This window comes from Marmota marmota, unplaced genomic scaffold (genome assembly GCF_001458135.2).
Source record: "Marmota marmota marmota unplaced genomic scaffold, marMar, whole genome shotgun sequence".
NCBI classification, from domain to species: domain Eukaryota; kingdom Metazoa; phylum Chordata; class Mammalia; order Rodentia; family Sciuridae; genus Marmota; species Marmota marmota.
This window is the reverse complement of record NW_026000185.1, coordinates 23,518,742-23,536,558: the sequence shown is the minus strand read 5'-3', so window position 1 is coordinate 23,536,558 and position 17,817 is coordinate 23,518,742. Positions and strand designations below refer to the sequence as shown.

General features: G+C 55.0%; 1 protein-coding gene across 4 annotated transcripts in view; it reads left to right on the top strand.

Annotated features, from left to right (window-relative positions):
• Galnt17 (polypeptide N-acetylgalactosaminyltransferase 17) overlaps nucleotides 1-17,817 on the top strand; it is a 362,408-nt gene that overhangs the window by 210,338 nt on the left and 134,253 nt on the right. For 3 of the 4 annotated variants that reach the window (XM_048789883.1, XM_048789884.1, XM_048789885.1), the window contains exons 4-5: nucleotides 2,074-2,248; nucleotides 5,976-6,173. The exons of the other annotated variant lie outside the window; for it this stretch is intronic. In XM_048789883.1, coding sequence (XP_048645840.1) covers nucleotides 2,074-2,248; nucleotides 5,976-6,173 — 373 coding nt within the window. The remainder of the gene's footprint in view (nucleotides 1-2,073; nucleotides 2,249-5,975; nucleotides 6,174-17,817) is intronic. 4 annotated transcript variants of the gene reach the window in all.

Sequence of the window (17,817 nt, the reverse complement as noted above, 5' to 3'; positions counted from 1 at the left end):
AACGGGAAAAATAATACAAAGAGTAGAAATGAATGACAGTAGAGGGGGTAGAGAGAGAAGAGGGGAGGGGAGGGGAGGGGGGATAGTAGAGGATAGGAAAGGCAGCAGAACACAACAGACACTAGTATGGCAATATGTAAATCAATGGATGTGTAACTGATGTGATTCTGCAATCTGTATATGGGGTAAAAATGGGAGTTCATAACCCACTTGAATCAAAGTGTGAAATATGATATATCAAGAACTATGTAATGTTTTGAACAACCAACAATAAAAAATTAAAAAAAAAACCCTCACATGTAATTCCATTTACTCCTGATGTCCATAAGGCTGGACAATGATTAGCATTGCCCATCATCCCTAGGTGCACCTGCTCCTCCGGTCACCTCACTCTCTGGAGACCAGTGAGTGGAGGCAGGAGTGGGCTGACCTGCCCAGAGTGGCCCAGGGTGCCCACAGCCCACGCCTGCAGCTTCAGCCCACCCATATGCTGGACCATGGCAGAGGTCCTCCTCAAGGGTGATGGCACCTGGTCATCAGCCGCCCTCAAGTAGTCTTCTGGGGCAGCCACAGCAGAGCTCCCTGGACCGCAGGTGGTGAATCTCAGAAAGGTGTTTTCCCACAGTCTGGAGACTGGAAGGTCAAGATCAAGGCGTAGTGGGGGTGCTTTCCTTGGGTCTCTCTCCTTGGCTTCTGGACGACCCCCCTTGCTACCTCATCCCATGGTCGTCCTTCGGTGCCCACACACCCCGCATGTCTGCTTGAGTCCCTCCACCTCTGGGACATGAGTCCTTAAGAACCGGGCCCCCCTAATGGCCTCACTTTATGCAGCTGTCCCTTTACAGGGCCTGTCTTCAAGCACAGCCACATTCTGAGCTACGGGGCTAGGACTCAAGAGCAGAGTTCTGTGGGGACACAGTTGGGTGCCTTGTGCACTCGTTCCCCACACAGGGCCATCGACTGACAGCGCCTTTCCTGTGCCCTTGCCCTTTGGGTCCTCTTGCCCCGTTTGTCTAAATACTCCTTCTCTGTTTCTCCTGGGGTCACAGGGCTGCCTCTTTCCAGGCACAACAGCCACCACGCAAACAGCTGACCCTTATGTACGCTGCCAGGTTTATCTAGGATGTGACAACGTCTGGTAATGCAGCCTCTCTAGCTTTCTCTACAGTAAACCCAGAGGTAAAAGCATTTCTGGAAGGTCCACCTGGGGACCTGCTTGCATCAGAATCACCCATGCAGCTCCTGGAGTGACCCCCAGGGGGAGACTCTGCGCAGATCCTTGGGGTGCACCCGGGCATCCCTCCCCTATGTGCTGTCTGCCCAGCCCCCACCTCCACCTACGAGGGCGCACGGTGGGATTAGGTCTCAGCTCTTCATTGCTAGGTGTGTGACCTTAGGACAGGTTGGCCTCCCTCACATTGTATCTTAATTTGCAAAATGGAATTAATCTTGCTAATTAATGGGATTAGTCTAGCAACCTCCTAGGGTTGCTTCAGGATTAAATTAGATCACAGAAATGAAACACCTTCTCACCCGCTTGCTGCTGCTGCCAAGGGGCGGAGGGTGGTGTTCAGGTGTCGGCAGCCTTGCAGGATTTCCACCCCCAGCAGGATTTCTGCTGCTGGGCAAAGACCAGCACAGGCCTTGTCCCTGGTGAATCTGGCCTGTGGCCCTGCATCTGGGCAGCCAGCACGCATTCCATGAGCAGCAGTTTGTGCACAGGGAGAGTCCACTTAGGAGTTGACCAGAAGGCCCCGGGGGCTTTGGGGCAATAGGGGTACTAGCTAAGAAAGTAGAAGGGCCACAAAGAAAAGACATCCCAAAGGACCCCTGCCCGCCTGCAGCAGCTGGGCTGTGGAAGCCAGGGCTGTATTCCGGCCAGCTATGACCCGGTGGTCCTCAGAGTGCAGCTGTCCAAAGTGAGGCTGCCCTCGGACTGGGCCACCTTTCCACTGGCCTTACCGACATTGACACTTTTGCAGTCACTCAACCCTCTTAGGGTATGCAAGCGTCACGGGTTGGTTGCCCGTGGAGATGCCCTGACCGTGGACCTCTTGCTCTTGTCCCTGGCAGAGGAGCTGAAGGCCCCGCTGGAGGAGTATGTGCACAAGCGCTACCCCGGTCTGGTGAAGGTGGTGCGTAACCAGAAGAGAGAGGGCCTGATCCGCGCGCGCATCGAGGGCTGGAAGGTGGCCACCGGCCAGGTCACCGGCTTCTTTGACGCCCATGTGGAGTTCACTGCTGGCTGGTAGGTCACAGGCCGACACTGGGAGCACTAGGGCCTTCTGTGGCCTTAGAAGGAGCTGTAACCTGGGGGAGGGCACGCTCCACCTGCTCCTCAGGGGCCACTGGAGGGATGAAAAAGGGTGGTGGAGGAGGTGGGAGTCCTGCTGGGAGAAAAACAGGGGAGCTGACTGCCTGTCCCATCTACCAGCCTGATCTTCACGCCCAGGGACGGGCCCGACACTCCTCTCGCAGAACGCGCAACGATCCTGGGCGGGGGACCCAGCAGTTGTGTTTGTGTTGATCTTCTCCCCACTGACGCGTTCCCTCTTCTCGGGAGGAGGCCTGATAATTCCACCTTCGTGGCAGTTTCCGGCTTCAGGGTCTTGGCTCTGGTCTCACGGGAGGAAGAGGAGCTTTATTCTCCGTAGATGTGGCCCTGAGGTTTTCCCAGGTAGAAAGAAGAACTGAGGGACAGGGCTGTGCCTGTGGAAGCAAGAGGCAGCACCACCAGTTCACACAGTGAGATGGCGAAGGCAAAGCAGAACTTCCCCATGGAGAGGCGGGTCCAAGGGCACCCCGGGGACAACTCCATGTCATGTCAGAGGCTTGACAGGCTGCACTGGAGTCGCTTATTAGAGAGAAGAGTCTTTTTTTTTTTTTAATCCACACACATGACTGCACCTATTCACAGGGTACAGTGTGCTGTTTTACACATACCTACAGCATGCACTGGTCAAATCAGATACTGAGCACACCTGTCACCTCAACTACTTATCATTTCTTTGTGTTGGGGACATTGTAGCTATTTTGAAATATACAATAGATTACAGCTAACTATAGTCACATTACTGTGCCCTGAGAATTTAATGCTCTTATCAAACTGCTTTTATGTTCCTGTCACTCACCCTTTTCTGACCCCCCCACCCCCTCCTCCCAGGGCCCAGCTAACACCCTGTGAGGTCAGCTTGTTAAAGAAGCCAAGTCTTGTCTTCACAGAAAAGGTTGATTTACACCCAACGATACCCTTGAATAACTTGTTCACAGTACCAGCTTTAAAGAACTGGTGTCTTTCCAGGCGTGGTGGCACATAGCTGAAGTCCCTGTGACTCGGGAGCTGAGGCAGGAGGAGTCAAAGTTCACAGCCAGCCTCAGCAACTTAGCGAGACCCTGTCTCAAAATAAAACATAAAAAGGGCTTGGTAACATGACTCAGTGGTGCAATCCCTGATATTAAAGGGGGGAAATCCTGATGTCCCCAAAAGCATTCAAATGTGTCCTCATCTGCCAACTTCCCAGGCCTCTCAATGGAGGCTTCTCAAGGAGCCTGTGCAGATCAGCACAGGGCAGCCGAGGTCCCTGTGGACACGGCCCATCCCGGGGCACACTGGCATCTGTCCTCACCTCCCAGGCCAGTCTCCTTGCCTGGTTCTTTGCTGCTGTCAATGCTGGTGGCTTGAAGCTGAGCATCTTCAGTTCCTACCTGTCCCCTGAGCTTCTGAGTAGTTCACCCTTTGCAGTAGTGAAGCAGGTCCCCAGACCAGCAGCCTCAGAGCTTGTTAGAAATGCAAATCCACAGTTGGCAGGCTCCTCCCAGACCCCTGAAGTCAGAAGCTGTGTGGGTCCTGTACCCGCCCTAACCAGCCCCGGCCACCAGTCACCACCAGTCATCAGAACACACACAGTCAGCTTGAGAATCACTGAGCTGGGAGCCTCCTGAACAATGCACTTGGGGGCCCAAGGCAGCTGCCTGCCTTTAATCCTCCAAGTCTTCAACTCTGCCCTCCTTCCCGTCCCCTCCCTGGCCCTCCCCACCCAGCCCCACCTCTAGCCATTTTGCCTTTGAACCAACTCCTCACTGGCTCCCTCTTCCTGTTCTGGCTGCCACTGCCCCGGCTCAGCTCTTCCCTCTTCCCCAAACTCCCTACCTGGTAATGTCCATCGGCCTGTCGGCTGTGGGTTGTCCGTGGCTCTGCTTGAGAGCTCCTCTATGTTCTGGGTCACAAGAGATCCTCCTTCTACCACATGCCATTTTGAGGGCCAGGAGGGAGAAGAAAGGCTGCACCTTGCAGCGGCTACTACAGCTTTGGCTCAGCTGTGACCTTGTCACTCCTGCTCAGACCCCATGGGCAAACCAGCTCCCCCACAAGCCCAGCCTTCCTGGGAGGTTGGGGTGGGAGCATGCCCCTCCAAGAGGCACGGCAGTCCACAGACATGCCCAGGGAGGGCAGCAGTCCCCAGGGGGAGTTGCCCCTCCTCCTGTGCACAGCGGACTCTGACACTTTGCCTGCAACAACATCACTTCAACCAAGGGCTTAGGTCTTCACGCTGAGGGACAGCACAGGGAGCACTGAGCTGAGAGCTCTCTGCGCACAGCACAGCGACAGGCCACCCGTGGTCCCTTCAAGGAGGCAGTAGGTCATAGGGTGAGGCAGGAAACAGATCATTTGGTTAGATACCTGCCTCTCTGCCAGCTGGCCTTTGGGCCCAGGGCCAGCTGCTTAACCCTCCCTGAGCCTCAGTCTCCTCACTTGGTAAATGATGATCACTGCGTCCCCTTCTGGGATACAGTGCATGGAAATCATTTCAAATGGTGCCTGGGCCCAGGTGCTGGGTAGGTGGCAGCTCAGAGATTAACAAAGGCTGTGCAGCTTGAATAAGGTGAGGTGTGGCCTGAGTCCAGAGGGAGGAAACCCTCCTCCTAGGGGAATTGGGAAGGGCGTCTAGGGAGAGGTGACATTGGATCTAAGCCTCCTGGGTGCTGGGCTCTCTACCAGTGGCCAAGGGCATTCCCAGGGGAGGGCAGAGTGGAACCCTGGAGGGCCGAGTCCTGAAGCTCGGTTTCCAGCCAGGAGAGCCCCCCGCCTGCCTCCAGCTGGAATGGTGCAGGCCAGACTGTAGAAGGCAGTAAATGGCCTGGGGTATATTTTATTGTTTGTTTTAAATAGAAAGATGAGATGAGCCCACAGGTAATTCAATAGCTGCAAATGAACAGAGATGGGCTGTGCACCCAGCGCTCTCATTATTCTTCCAAATAATGCAGAGGAACGGGATTTCCCTTGACTCTTTTCCAAAGCCCACACTCTGATCTAAGCTGAGAGATTAATGCCTTGGCTACCCAGAGCCATCTTGTCCTTCTCAAATGTGGGAAATGGCCCCTTCCCAGGTCTGCCTGGGAGACACACGTTGGCAGAGGTGCCTGACCATCTGCTTTCTCCCAGGCCAGCCAGCTACACCTTGAACTTGGAGCCAGATTCCTGGTGGAAGCCCGCAGCAGCCTCAGAGAGAAAGCACGCTAGGAGGCAGGATCCTGCCTGCCTTTGCGTTTAATTAGTTCCAGGCCTTCCATTGCTAACCGATTCAATTAGATCCCTTTTAAGAAATCAATTAAATAATCAATTAAAAAAACTGAAATAGCCACACATGCAAAGAAGCCAGTGAATCGCTTATTAAAACCAGGCTATCCAGGCAGACATGGCCTATTTGGGGAAAGGAAATTCAGTGTCAGCCAGCAGAAGCAGCAAGAGGCATAGTGAGGGGGAAGTCGTGACCTGTGTGGCACCGGAGAACAGTGGGAATGTGGGAATCCTACCGTCACTGACCAATAGGGAGGCCTGGCGCTCTGGACTGGGCACCCCGGGTTCTGAGTTCTCCCTCCCACCATCACTAGGGACTCCAGGAGGGCAAGAGCCTGGGGCATGGCCCACACGTCCAAGGCCACCAGGGAGAGTTGATTCCACTTCTCTGTTTCAGGGCTGAGCCAGTCCTGTCCCGCATCCAGGAGAACCGGAAGCGAGTGATCCTCCCCTCCATCGACAACATCAAGCAGGACAACTTTGAGGTGCAGCGCTACGAAAACTCTGCCCATGGCTACAGCTGGGAGCTGTGGTGCATGTACATCAGCCCCCCGAAGGACTGGTGGGATGCCGGGGACCCTTCTCTCCCCATCAGGTCTGTGACAGCGAGCTCTGGCGGGTCAGCGGTCGGTCCCCAGGTCCCAGGACAGAGGAGCCATAGAGTGGGGAGGGCTGGGACACCAGGGTGCCAGCAGCCCTGGGGAATGGCGGGTGTCTTAGATCAGAGTTCCCTGCAGAGGGCGGACCCTGCCCTTTGTTCCTTCAGCTGCATGTCGACACAGCCACACTGAAACTTTAGACTGATGGTCACATTCACACTTTTTATTCTTCCTTGGTCCTTAATTCCTAGGACTGTGGCTTTAGGGGCTTTGCTTTCTGTGGTCTCCGTTACCATCCGCCAGTCGATTTGAAAATAGGAAGTGGGGAAAATTCCCCAAATAAGCACTTCATTCGCTTTAAATAAGTTGTATTACACTCTGTGGTTACAATTGCTCTATTTCTAGTTACTGTCATTAACCTCTTACTATGCCTACTTTACACATGGGACTTGTTATTGTACCTTATCCATTCATTGAAGGATGTGTGGACAGGAAACCCAGCACGTGAGGTTAGGGATGCTCCAGGGTCAGGCTCTCTCCAGCCAGGACTTGCACGCCCCTGGTTGGGAGCTACTTTATTACATGAGACTTGAATAACTGCAGAGTCTCTCACCCTTGTTTGTGACATAGCTCCACACAGGAAGGGACAATAGTTGTGGCGTCTTGCATAGGGGAGGGCCTCTGGGAACTCCATGTGGCTCCCACCCCAGGTCCCTGCCTGGAGGGGCGTGGGGGTCCACAGGTCTTGTGCCCGCTGCGAAGTGTGAGTGTCAGGGTGTTGAGTGAAGCAGGTTGGCCTCAGTGCCCAGTGCTTCCTCCTGCTGCTGTAACCAGTGACTGCACCCACGAGGACTCAGAACAGTGCAGATCTGGTCTGACTGTTCCAGAGCTCAGAAATCTGAAGTGGGCCCAATGAGGCTGAAATCCAGGGTCCTCCCGGAGTCCCCTGTGGAGAACTGTCTCCTGGTCCTTTCCTGCTCCTGGAGGCCCCTCTGGCCTCACAGCTGCCTGGCCTCTTCCTCCATTTTTCTGCTGCCCTCTTAGAAAGCCCTGTGGCTACATTTGGGGTCCACAGGAGCAATCCAAGACAGTGGCCGCATCTCAAGATATTTCCCTGAATCACGTCTGCGAAGTCCCTGTGACGTCCTGTTTCCAAGCTCCACAGGGCAGGATGTGCCCGGGGTGGGCAGCGATGGCATCTCCTGAGTGAGGGCCAGAGAATGCCAAGTGTCTGAAGTCAGGGGAGCTGGAGACGGGGTCTCTGTTGGCTCATCCCAGTGGTGTGTTTGTTGGTATTAAGGGAAAGGGAGAGCGCCATGGGATGAGGACTGGCTACAGGTGGCCCAGATTTTTTCTCGGTCTGCAAGTTTGCCATAAGAAGAGCCCAATTCTGAGAGGGTCTGTGTTCTCCTGTTTGAGGTGGAAAGTGGGAGGCTGTGTGAGACCAGGGCCCACCTGGGTACCAGGAGGGTTCCTTTCCCAGCCAACTCTCTGTCACAGTTCAGTTTCCACCTGGACCACATGCAGGGTGGCAGGGCCACGGCTGGGCCCACTGGGAGCTAAGACGTAGCAAACCTCACTAAGGTTTCCCGAGAGCCAGGGCACAGCCTTCAGCCACAGGTAAACCTGAATGGCAAAGCTTGCAGACCCAGCGGCCTCCAGACGTGAAAGGGGTGAAATTGAAATGACGGACTTCAGGACATTGGTTTCATGTTTTGGCCAAATGATGCCCCCCACTCCCCAGCCACCCCTGACACACAGAGAGGTTGGCCATCCGCCGTGACGGTAGCAGAGTGAGGGCATTGGCAATGGAGGGGAGGCTTGCTCACAGCTTGCGCCTTGGTGCCCAGAACACCTGTAGTGGTGTCTCTGGGGACATCACGCACTGAGCAGAACCAGCTTGTGTTCCATGAGTTATGGTGTCATTAACAGATGATTAATATGCACTTTAAAGACTCAGAGTCGTGATCGTGAGTCATTACTGTTGTGTGTGCCTCTGATGCGCCAAACACTCAAGTGCCAATGATCTCCTTGGATGTACATTCACTTACAAATGCTTAATTTGTTAATCGTGGATGGGGTGTCAAATCGCAGGAGAGACATCTGATGGTCCTTCTGACATTACTAACCACAGGGTGGTTTCCTCCTCACCAGCACATGGTGCCTCCTTCTTCCCTTGATGCTAGAATGTTCATAGTTATGATTTTGCTCTCGTGAAGGGTGGGATGAGAACTTCTCTTAATACAAACAGCACCGAGACGGAGGAGTCCTTAGGTACCAGACGCCATGGCGTGCCACGTGAAGTGAGATGCGTGGCCGTGGGAGGTCCCGTCCTTCTATCCCTGCTCACTCTCTGTTTCTTCCTGCTTATCTTTTCTTCCTCCCGCCTGGCAAAGAGTCATTTTCCAAGGTCTTCTCCCGTCCTTTGCTCTCCGTCTGCACCAGAGTGGACAATGGGCAGTGCTAAAGAGGGCCAGGCCAAGTGCCAGGGTGGGAGCTGTGGGGTGGAGTGGAACCATGTACCACCCGAGGAGGGCCTGCCACCAGCCCCACATGATGGTGCTGGGCACACAGAAGCCTTATGGTCAGGTCTTCAGGCTTCCAAGGAATGCCATGATCTAGATCCTTCCAGGTGTTGGCAAAGTAAATCCCTCTCCTTCAGGACCACAAGGACCTGCAGCAGGTCTGAGAGTGCATCTGGCCTCTAGGCCCTGGGCACTCTGTCTTTGCTCTGTGTCTCTTCCCTGGAGGCCCCCCTCTGTCTGGACAGCCTCGACCATGCTCCTCACCCAGAGAATTATGGGCAGCTGGTATGGGGTATTGCTGTGGGCTGGGGGCCAGGGGATAGTGTCCCCCAAAACCACAGGAGAAACATGGCCCGTCTTCCAAGGGCTCCAGCCAAGCCTACAGGACAGGAGTGTCCGCAGCCTCCCTGTGCTGGGGTCTACTGTGGGAGGCTTTGGTTAGCACTGACCCAGCTCTCATCTCTTGTGTGGAGAAGGCACCCAGATCCACGGACCAAGCCCTGGTTATTCTGCAGGGATGTCATTTCAGTGACTGTCACCAGACCACTGGGCTTAACTTGTCGGGCCTTTTTGATGACTGGACACAAGCCGGAGGTCCTCTTCCCCAGACCTGTTTAAATGGATGGAACTTTGTGCAAAATTTCCTGGGGGGCACAGGTGCCGTGGGGCCCACCCCAGGAAGCCCTGGGGTCACCTGAATCCTGCTCAGCTTCCTCCCTGGCTTTCCAGGCCAGCAGCCTTTCTGTGTGGCCCGCTGGTCTGTGTGCTTTGTGAAGCCAGGTCCACAGCTGTCCCTCTCAGAGCCATGTCCGCAGTGCCCAATGAGCACCCTGGACTTAGTGGGCATGCCAAAAAGGACCATTGAATGGATGGACAGATGAGGTGACCAGAGGCTCAGGAGAAGGGTTCGGCTCATCAATGATAGAAGGGGGTTGCCCAGAGGTGCTGGGGGGACGAGAAGGGGACATCCATACTTCCAGGGTGAATTGAGCCTTCGTGGAAACTCAGGGAGTGACACCAGAGAGTGGGAGGAGAACCAGGGTCCAGAGAAAGGGGCAGCCATGTCCCAGATCAACCCCAGGAAGGCGAGGCGTCCTGTGCTCACGCAGGGGGCTCACTGCAGCCTTAGTGAGGCATCTGGGGAGCATCTGTGCTGAGGCCAGTGGGGTGGGGGGACGTGAAGGGATGGGCAGAGTGGAGAGTGGGGGACACTCAGGCAAGGAGGGGCAGCAGCTGTCCAGGGCGCCCAGGCCCAGGGCACAGGCATCCCCCAGAAGGGGAGATGGCGCCCGCAGCTCAGAACACCAGCAGGTGGAGCTACGGGGCAGCAGCTGTGAGCCACTCAACAGTGTTACACTGGGGACTGTGTCATTCACCCATGCCCAACGTCCTCAAGGGCTGAGCTGGGATGTGCCTCTTGTGCCACGTGGCCTCTTGCTGCTGTCGAGGGCCGCAGTAAAGCATGCTGTTGTGGATCGGCCACCCGTCCCTGCCTGGCTCTATAGTGAGTTTCCTCTATTCTTAACAAGTGGAAGGCGAACACTTTGAGATGACACGGTCAGCGCACAGCCAGGCCCCAAGGAGCATCCTGTGCTGTCCTGTGTCCTGAATGAGCCGTGCTTCCTGTGACCAGCAGAGCCCCAGTTGCTCCGTGTCTTTAGGAGGTGCCTGCATCTTGGCTCCTTGTAATCCACGATCCTAGTGTCCCACGTGCAGCTGATACTGACCCAAACCTCGTGCGGGACACATGGCCCTGTTTTTAAAACCCCTGTGGCCTTCACCCCGTGTCACTTGCTGGGCGAGGTGGGTCCTCTTCCTGTGCTGGGAGGGAAGCGCCAGCCGCCCCGCTGTGACACCACTCTGAGGAGAAAGCCCTGCCAGTCCCCAGCAGGCCACGGTTGGCTCCTGTTCACACTGTCCAGGTCCCCACAGGGATCAACCCACTCAGCAAGATTCAGATACCCTCCTGCCCCAGGCCGCTGCCACATTGGGGAGCTGCGGCAGACCCTCTGCCCCTTTCCTTGGGGCCTAGCGGGTAAGGGCAACAGGGAGGAAGGAGTCCCCGGAGCTCAGGTTGGTCCTCCTTCATGGCTGGCTTGTGGTACTTCGCGCTGCCTGGGGAGCCGCATCACGGCTAGGTCTTCCTGGGGGTGCAGGCGGGCCGTGGGAGTTCTTTCAGCCCTCGGCATGGCTTGGACCATCTGAATCACCTGTTGCTGGCTGGCTGGACTTGGGCAGAGACCCCAGGGTGACCTTCCCACCTACCCCTTGTCCTCTTGCTGGTGGGTCTGCGCTGAGCCCACTGCCCAGTAACATCCTGTGGTTTTGCTTCTGTTTTGTGGATGACCATGTCACGTGGTGCTGTTAAGCAGCCGCTCCCTCCTCTGCCCTCGGCCCTGGCAGCAGGGTCCACTTCCTGTTCTGGGCATTTCCTGTCCTGCATGGGTCAGTGGGCGCCTTGGTGCCTGGTGCACTGTGTAAGCCTGATAAGGTCCGACCCTGTCGTAGGCGGCTTAGGCCCTTCACCCCTGTGATGGTGGCAGTCCCTTCAAAAGTAGTCCCCGTCCCTGTGCCTACTGTAGGTTCCACCTCTGGTTTCTGAGTCCCACACATCTTTGTCCCTCCAGCCTCCCTCACGGGGGCCCTCTCTGCTCCACGGGACACTCTTCTGTCCTGAGCCCGAGTCCCTTGTCACTGGCAGCCAGGCTTGGGGCTGGAGGGCAGAGCCCAGGAAGTGGGGCTCAGGTCTCACAGGACCCTGCTGTCCCCAGGGGGTACACTTCAGGGAAGCCCCTGATACCTCTTCGAGACTCCACCCACTCACCCGTCACAGCCAAACCTCCCTGGCTGTCCAGGGGACTGCGGGCACTGAGGTTTGGACAGCAGGACGACGCCTCAGGTTCCAGGACTCTCACTGGCTTTGAGAAGGCAGAGGTGGCATCGGTAGTGAAGAGCAGGAAAGTGGGTGATCCTGGAGCCCTGCTGAGGGCAGGGGGTGGCCAGGTTGGCCGAGGATGGGAAAAATAAGTGAGGGCTGGTTGAGGACAAGGACAGACCTTCAACAAAGATCCCTCCTGGATCTCGGCAGACCTGCCAGGTGTGTGGCTGTGTCGGTGGACATGTAAACTCTGTCCTTATAACTTCATGGACACGGATGCGAAGAAGAGCAGCCGTGGTAGGCACCAAGGGGATGCTGTTTCTCCTGAGGGCATCTGGGTCCCTGGACACCTGGCTCAGAGGCCTGCAGAGGACTGTACATAGCTCCGGCCCTGGAACTGTGGGTCTGGACGGTTCTCCCAGCTGTAGGCTCCCAGGCCTTCTGCCCTGAGGCCACAGGGTCCCAGGAGCATGGATGGGACACTTCACAGCCCCTGGCTTTCAGGATGCGGGCTGAACGCTGAGTCAGGTCTCCTCTGTCAGCAGACAGCGGGGCCTCCTGCTCTGTTTAAGTGGCCCTGTGATTAGTGACATTGCTCATTAATAACTAATCCAAGCTGATGATTAACAATGAGCAATCCTTAATCCAACATACAATTTGATGATAAATTATAAAGTACAGGAGTCATTAGAGCTGATAGACTCATTTAGTGGGGGAGGACTGCCCACTGTGCATGGTCATGGGGGCTCAGATTCTACATGCAGAGGCACCTCAAGGGAGGCCATTATCCTCCCCCCCCACTAGAGAAATGTGCCTGGCTTACATGAGAGGAAAGATTTAAGAGAAAAAATGAGATTTTTTTGTTAGACTTTAAAATAGAGGTATCTTCTCTGTGCGTCAGCAGATGTATTTTAGGTACCAGTGTGGGCTCAGCCTGTGGTAGGCCCTTCCAGGGAGACTGGTAAGTGACCAGGCCCCTCTCCTGCAGCAGTTCACAGGCCAGTTAGAGACGCAGACCCCAAAGCAAGTGATAACTTGGGTACAGGGAGTGGGGTGTGTGGCCGGGAGGGGATTTTATGAGTGGAGTGGATGGCAAAGCTGCTTTTCTACATGCCAGGTGCTGTTCTGCGCCTCACCCTCCTCTGGGTTCAGAGTTTTGTGCACTTAGTGGATGGCAGGGCTCTGCGGAGGAGGGAGCCGTAGGACTGTCTAATGGAAGACACTCGCTTCTTCACAGCTGAGCAAGGGGTGGCCCAGTGGGGGGGCTGTCTACCCTGCCACCTGAGCCCCAGCGTTTCATCCCCAGAAATGCAACCAACCAACCAACCAGCAAAACGTTTGCTATTTGCTCAATTACCTGGGAAGAATGCCTCAGGGCGTCACAGCGGAGGGAACCTGAAGGGAGCCTCTGCATGGGCCTCTCGCCTCCCAGTGGCAGGTCCAATAGCCAGGTAATGAGGCTGTCCCCACCCCATCAGTCTGCTCCTCAGAGCAGCCAGCAGCCTGCCCAGGGGTTGGGAATACAGGGCTTCCCAGCTGCGGCACCTGGTTCCTAACGGCTCCAGGTGACAGTACCCTAGGCAGAAGTCACCCAGGTTCCCAGTCTAGGCTGGACTCGGCCACTGGTCTCTGCAGGAGGGACTCTGACGAGGCAGGCTGCGTCGTGTCTGTGAGGGTGCCGGATTCTTCATGGGTACACGGGGACATTTCAGAACCCCCTCCCTCTTCCCACAGTTCTGCTTCTGTGATCTCAGTCACCCATTGTCCATGGGAGTCGGAAAATGCCTCATCTGTGTGACTCTTTGAGGACAGAGAGACAATACATGACTTTTATTCTAGTATATTGTAATTATTCTCCTGGTTTAGTTACGGTGTTAATCTAGTATGGTGCCTAATTTATAAATCTAACTTTCGTCACAGTCACATCTGTGTAGGCAAAGGCACAACCTGTGTAGAACTCAGTACTGTCGGCAGGTCCAGGTGTCTCCCCGGGGGTCTGGAGCATGGCCCTGAGGACAGGGGGTCGCTGCAATAGAACCGTCTCCCGGGGTCATTGTGGGGTTAACTGAGACACACCTGTGAGGTGCTCAATACTGTGTGGTGCTCAGAGGCTGCCTTCGGTACTGGGTCTGGTTCTATGGAGGCCAGGCCTACTCCTCGTGCTGGGAATCCTCTGGCCCCATCTTCTGCTCTGCTCCAGCTGGTGTGGTCCATGTCCCTGTTCTGGTATCCCACCTGCCGAACAGAACCCTAGATGCCCGCAGAAGAGACGTCTTTAAAGCAAAGGAACGGCAGGAAGCCAGGGGACCTGGCCTCCTACACAGTTCCCTCGGGGAGCTGTTCAGTATGCAGGCACCTGCTTCAGGTGACATAGACGGACTTTGTGGACATTGCTAGGTCCTGGCACCAGCCTGGGCCGATGGGCGATACTTTTGCATGACCCTCTGCTGCTGTGCTGTGGGCACTTTTCCTTTAGAAGGGAACTTCCCAGGCAGCCCCCGGAGCGAGAGCAACATTGCAATGTAACCGCTACAGTGTTCCAGGCAATGACAGCTGCCTCATCAGCCAGCACGGGTGACAGCTCAGGGCAGCAGAGAGATTAATATGAATAACGTTGGAAGGGCTCCCCCTCCCCGGGAACCCGGCTCTAAGCTGTGGGCTGCCAGGGAGCCGACAGCTGTATTTTAAATTTAAGGATTTAAGGAAAAATGGAAGACACTTCACCCTTGAGTTAAATGCCCAATTCCTGAGTTACGGCAGGACATAAATAGGGAACACGCAGATCCATTAATTTATCAAGTTGATCTGGCGGAGGGAAGAGTGATGGCCTCGGATTTTTCTTGGGTGAAGATGGATGTGTGTGTTGATGGGGGCGGAGGACGAGGGAGGAGGCTGGAGGGCCGAGGAAGGAGGCCAGCCCAGCCCTTCTGATGGCTTTGATCCCTCTCTGTCTGAGATTCGGAATGTGCTCTTTTCCAGACCCTTCCAGATGTAGGCCTTCCCTCCTGCCCTTCTTGCCCATCCCTCTATTTCCACCCTACCCTCAAAGCCCCCCAAGACACCTCAAGAAGACTCGGATGGTGCTCAGAGCAGAAGTCAGCCTTCCTATTTCTTCCCCATGGCCTCCCTTGGCTTCCCTTCTCATCTCCGGGCCTCTTTGGTCCTCCGTGAGTCATTATGTCCTATGGTTTTGAGGGGTTCCTGGGGACAGGGTGGCTCAGGTGCCCACCTGGGCTCAAGTGCGGGAAGCCTCTTCCTGCACTCAGAGGCCTCAGCCTGCAGGCCCCAGGGGGTGCCCCGGGGGGGGGGGGTTCCCTGGGCCATGCCAGTCGCACAGGGTCCGTCTCCGTGGAGCAGGACCTGGAGCCCAGCCTGGCCCACCTTCTCTCCTTTGTGGAAATGCAGAGCACAGGGACTCATTTAGGTCGGAGAGAAAGTAGGTGGAATTCTATTGCAAACTCGGGAAGTTCATTGCCAGCACTGAAGGCAGAGCCCGTGGTCTTCCTCACTGAATGACGCGCTATGGACAGCCATCACGTACAGGTGACACCCAGCCGGTGAACCCCGGGGCATTCTCCTGCTGTAGACTCAGCCCCATGAAGCCTTCTGGAGCCTTCCCCAGCCTTCCCCAGTGAGAGGTGCGGGCTGTGCTCTGCTGCTTCTGTTTGGAGTTTGAGGACACAGTCCTCATTCCTTCTGCTGCCAACATGACTCTAGTAACAACTCTGGTGCCAGGCACACAGGCAGTCAGGGACAGCCAATGTCTGCTTCTCCTGGACATCTAGGCCCCGTGTCATCAGTCAGTCTTGTGGCACATCCTGGTGGCAATGGGAGGCCCTGACAAGCTTGTCTGACTGCTACGGGTGACGTGACCACCCACTGTGCTGGACAGAACCAAGGCCCCTTCAGAGCTGGGAGAACAGGCTGTGGGTGAGGCCCAGGGACACTGGCTCCAGGGCTCCTTAGGCACTCAGTTGGATGCCCAGGATAGTCCCCTGGAGCTAGGCCTCTGCGTGAAGCTCAGTGGGCCCCTGGGTGCCTAGGAAGTTCACCCTAAAGGTCAGAGGAAAGGAACGTCCTCTCAGCATCTTTCACTGACTGAACTTCCCGCTGCCATTTGTCGGGGGTTCGGCTTGTGGGGTGAAGCCCCCTTGGCAGTCAGCACACCTGAAGGTTCTTGGTGGACAGATGCAGAAAACTGACTTTCCTTATCCCCCCAGCCTGGAACTCCCCACCCCAGCCCCCTTGCCATATTGGGGAACGGGGAAGGATGGGTCGTAGCCACTCATGTCAACAGGACACTCCGCCCCACCACCAAACCCCAGAGTGTTTCCTCAGAGTAATACGTACAGGGAAAAAAAATCACAATTCCCCACACCTCGTAGTCCTCTCTGGGAAACTGGAATATTTGCTCGAAATTGTAGAGACATCAGATCCTAAAGAATGGGAGGAGAGCAGAGGAGAAGGCTGAAGCCATGAAATCAGCACTCTGTGCTCTGCCTCTAGGAGTGGGGGTGCAGGTGACAGGGACCCCACCTCCTTCTCCCCCAGATGTTGTCCTCCAGCCCAGTAGAGAAGGATAAGGGCGGACACTAGAAGACAGGCTTAGACTCCTAAGAGCTCTTTTTAATTATGTATTCATTGCAAAATTTATACTGCAGTCATTGTGAATTTCATATTCACTGTAAAAATTAAAAATACAAAAGAGAATTAGATAATCACTCACAATCACACCACCCAGTGATAACCTCTGTTAATATTTTATGAGTATCTTACATATTTTACATTTTTTTACTTTGATAAAAATTTTACACGTACGTGTTTAAAAGTCAGACGTGTACTCTGCAGGGCTCTGCCCACGGGGCCGCTCTCCCTTCTTTCCAGTGTACCTTTGTTTACCTCCGACCTCCCAGCAGTAGACCTCTGGCCTGTGCCTCACCCTGAGGTCCAGCCCTGGTCTCCTAACTTTCCACCTTGGGAGGCCAGGCATCAGCTCGCTCACCTAGGCCCCTCTGCCAGGTGTACCCCGGGCTCTTCCTGAGGGTCCCCCCACCTCCTAAGGCCCCAGGTCTCCAATGTTCTGAAGCTGAGTTTCCTATGGGTCTGTTCAAGTCCAGCACTAACTCCCCTGAGTTAACCTCAGGCTCCCTGGTCCAGAGCTCCATCCACCAATTGTCCTCACCGTAGACTCCAGCTACAAGTGTCCGCTGACCCACACTGTCCAGTATGGCCACAAACTCGGTTCTTACGATCTTCTTTCAGGTTTGATAATTTGCTGGGATGACACAGTACTAAGAAACCTCTTCCTGTGTGATTACCAGTTTATCAGGAAGAGCCAGACGGAAGAGATGCACAGGCCAGGCCCACGGGGAGGGTGGACAGAGCATCCTTGGCCCTCTCCGGGTGGTTTGCTAACTGGGAAGCTCTGTTCCCATGCGGCCCGTGTGGTTGACTAAATCAGCGCATTGGTAACTGCCCTCAGCCTCCAGCACCTTTCCTCTCTCTAGAAGATGGGGAGGGATGGTGGAGATTCCAGCCCTGTGATCCTGGCTTGATCTTCCTGGCAACGGTCCCCATTGTAAAGCTACCTAGGAGCCCCCACCAAGAGTAATCCATGTTATTAGCTTACCAAAGATGCTTCACCAGTCAGGAGAGTCCAAGGTTTTAGAAGCTCTGTGCCAGGACCTGGACCACAGCCCAGTACTATATGTTATCCGTCCCTTCCCCTCATTGCAATGTGCCTCCTCACATCATTTTCAATACTTACATCATTATAACCATAGGCAGCTTATCTGCATGGTGTACTCTGGTGGTTTCCCCTTTCCTGCAGTGTTTTCCAGAAGCTGTTTTTTCCCCTGTGCTGAGGACTGAACCCAGAACCTCATGAGCTACATCCCCAGCCCTTCCTGCACAGTTATTTTTGTTTGTTTTTCCTGGCTTTAATCATTGCCTTTGTGTTTGTTTGCTTACTTTATTTTCTATGTAGTTTTCACTAATTCAACCCCAGACCCTGTGCCACTTGTCGGAATCCCTTCTCAGTCCTCTGAACCACCTTAGTCTATCTGGTTCCTCTTCCTGAAAAGTTCTGGAGTGCTCTGGTCCTTTCATCAGAACTTGCTGCCCTCTAGCAGGATCCTGGGATTCCTTTTGCTTCCCTCCCTATTGGGTCTCTTGTATCCTGGATCCCATATCTTTATCTTTATAAAATTTTCCCATTTTATTGATGTTTGTATCCAA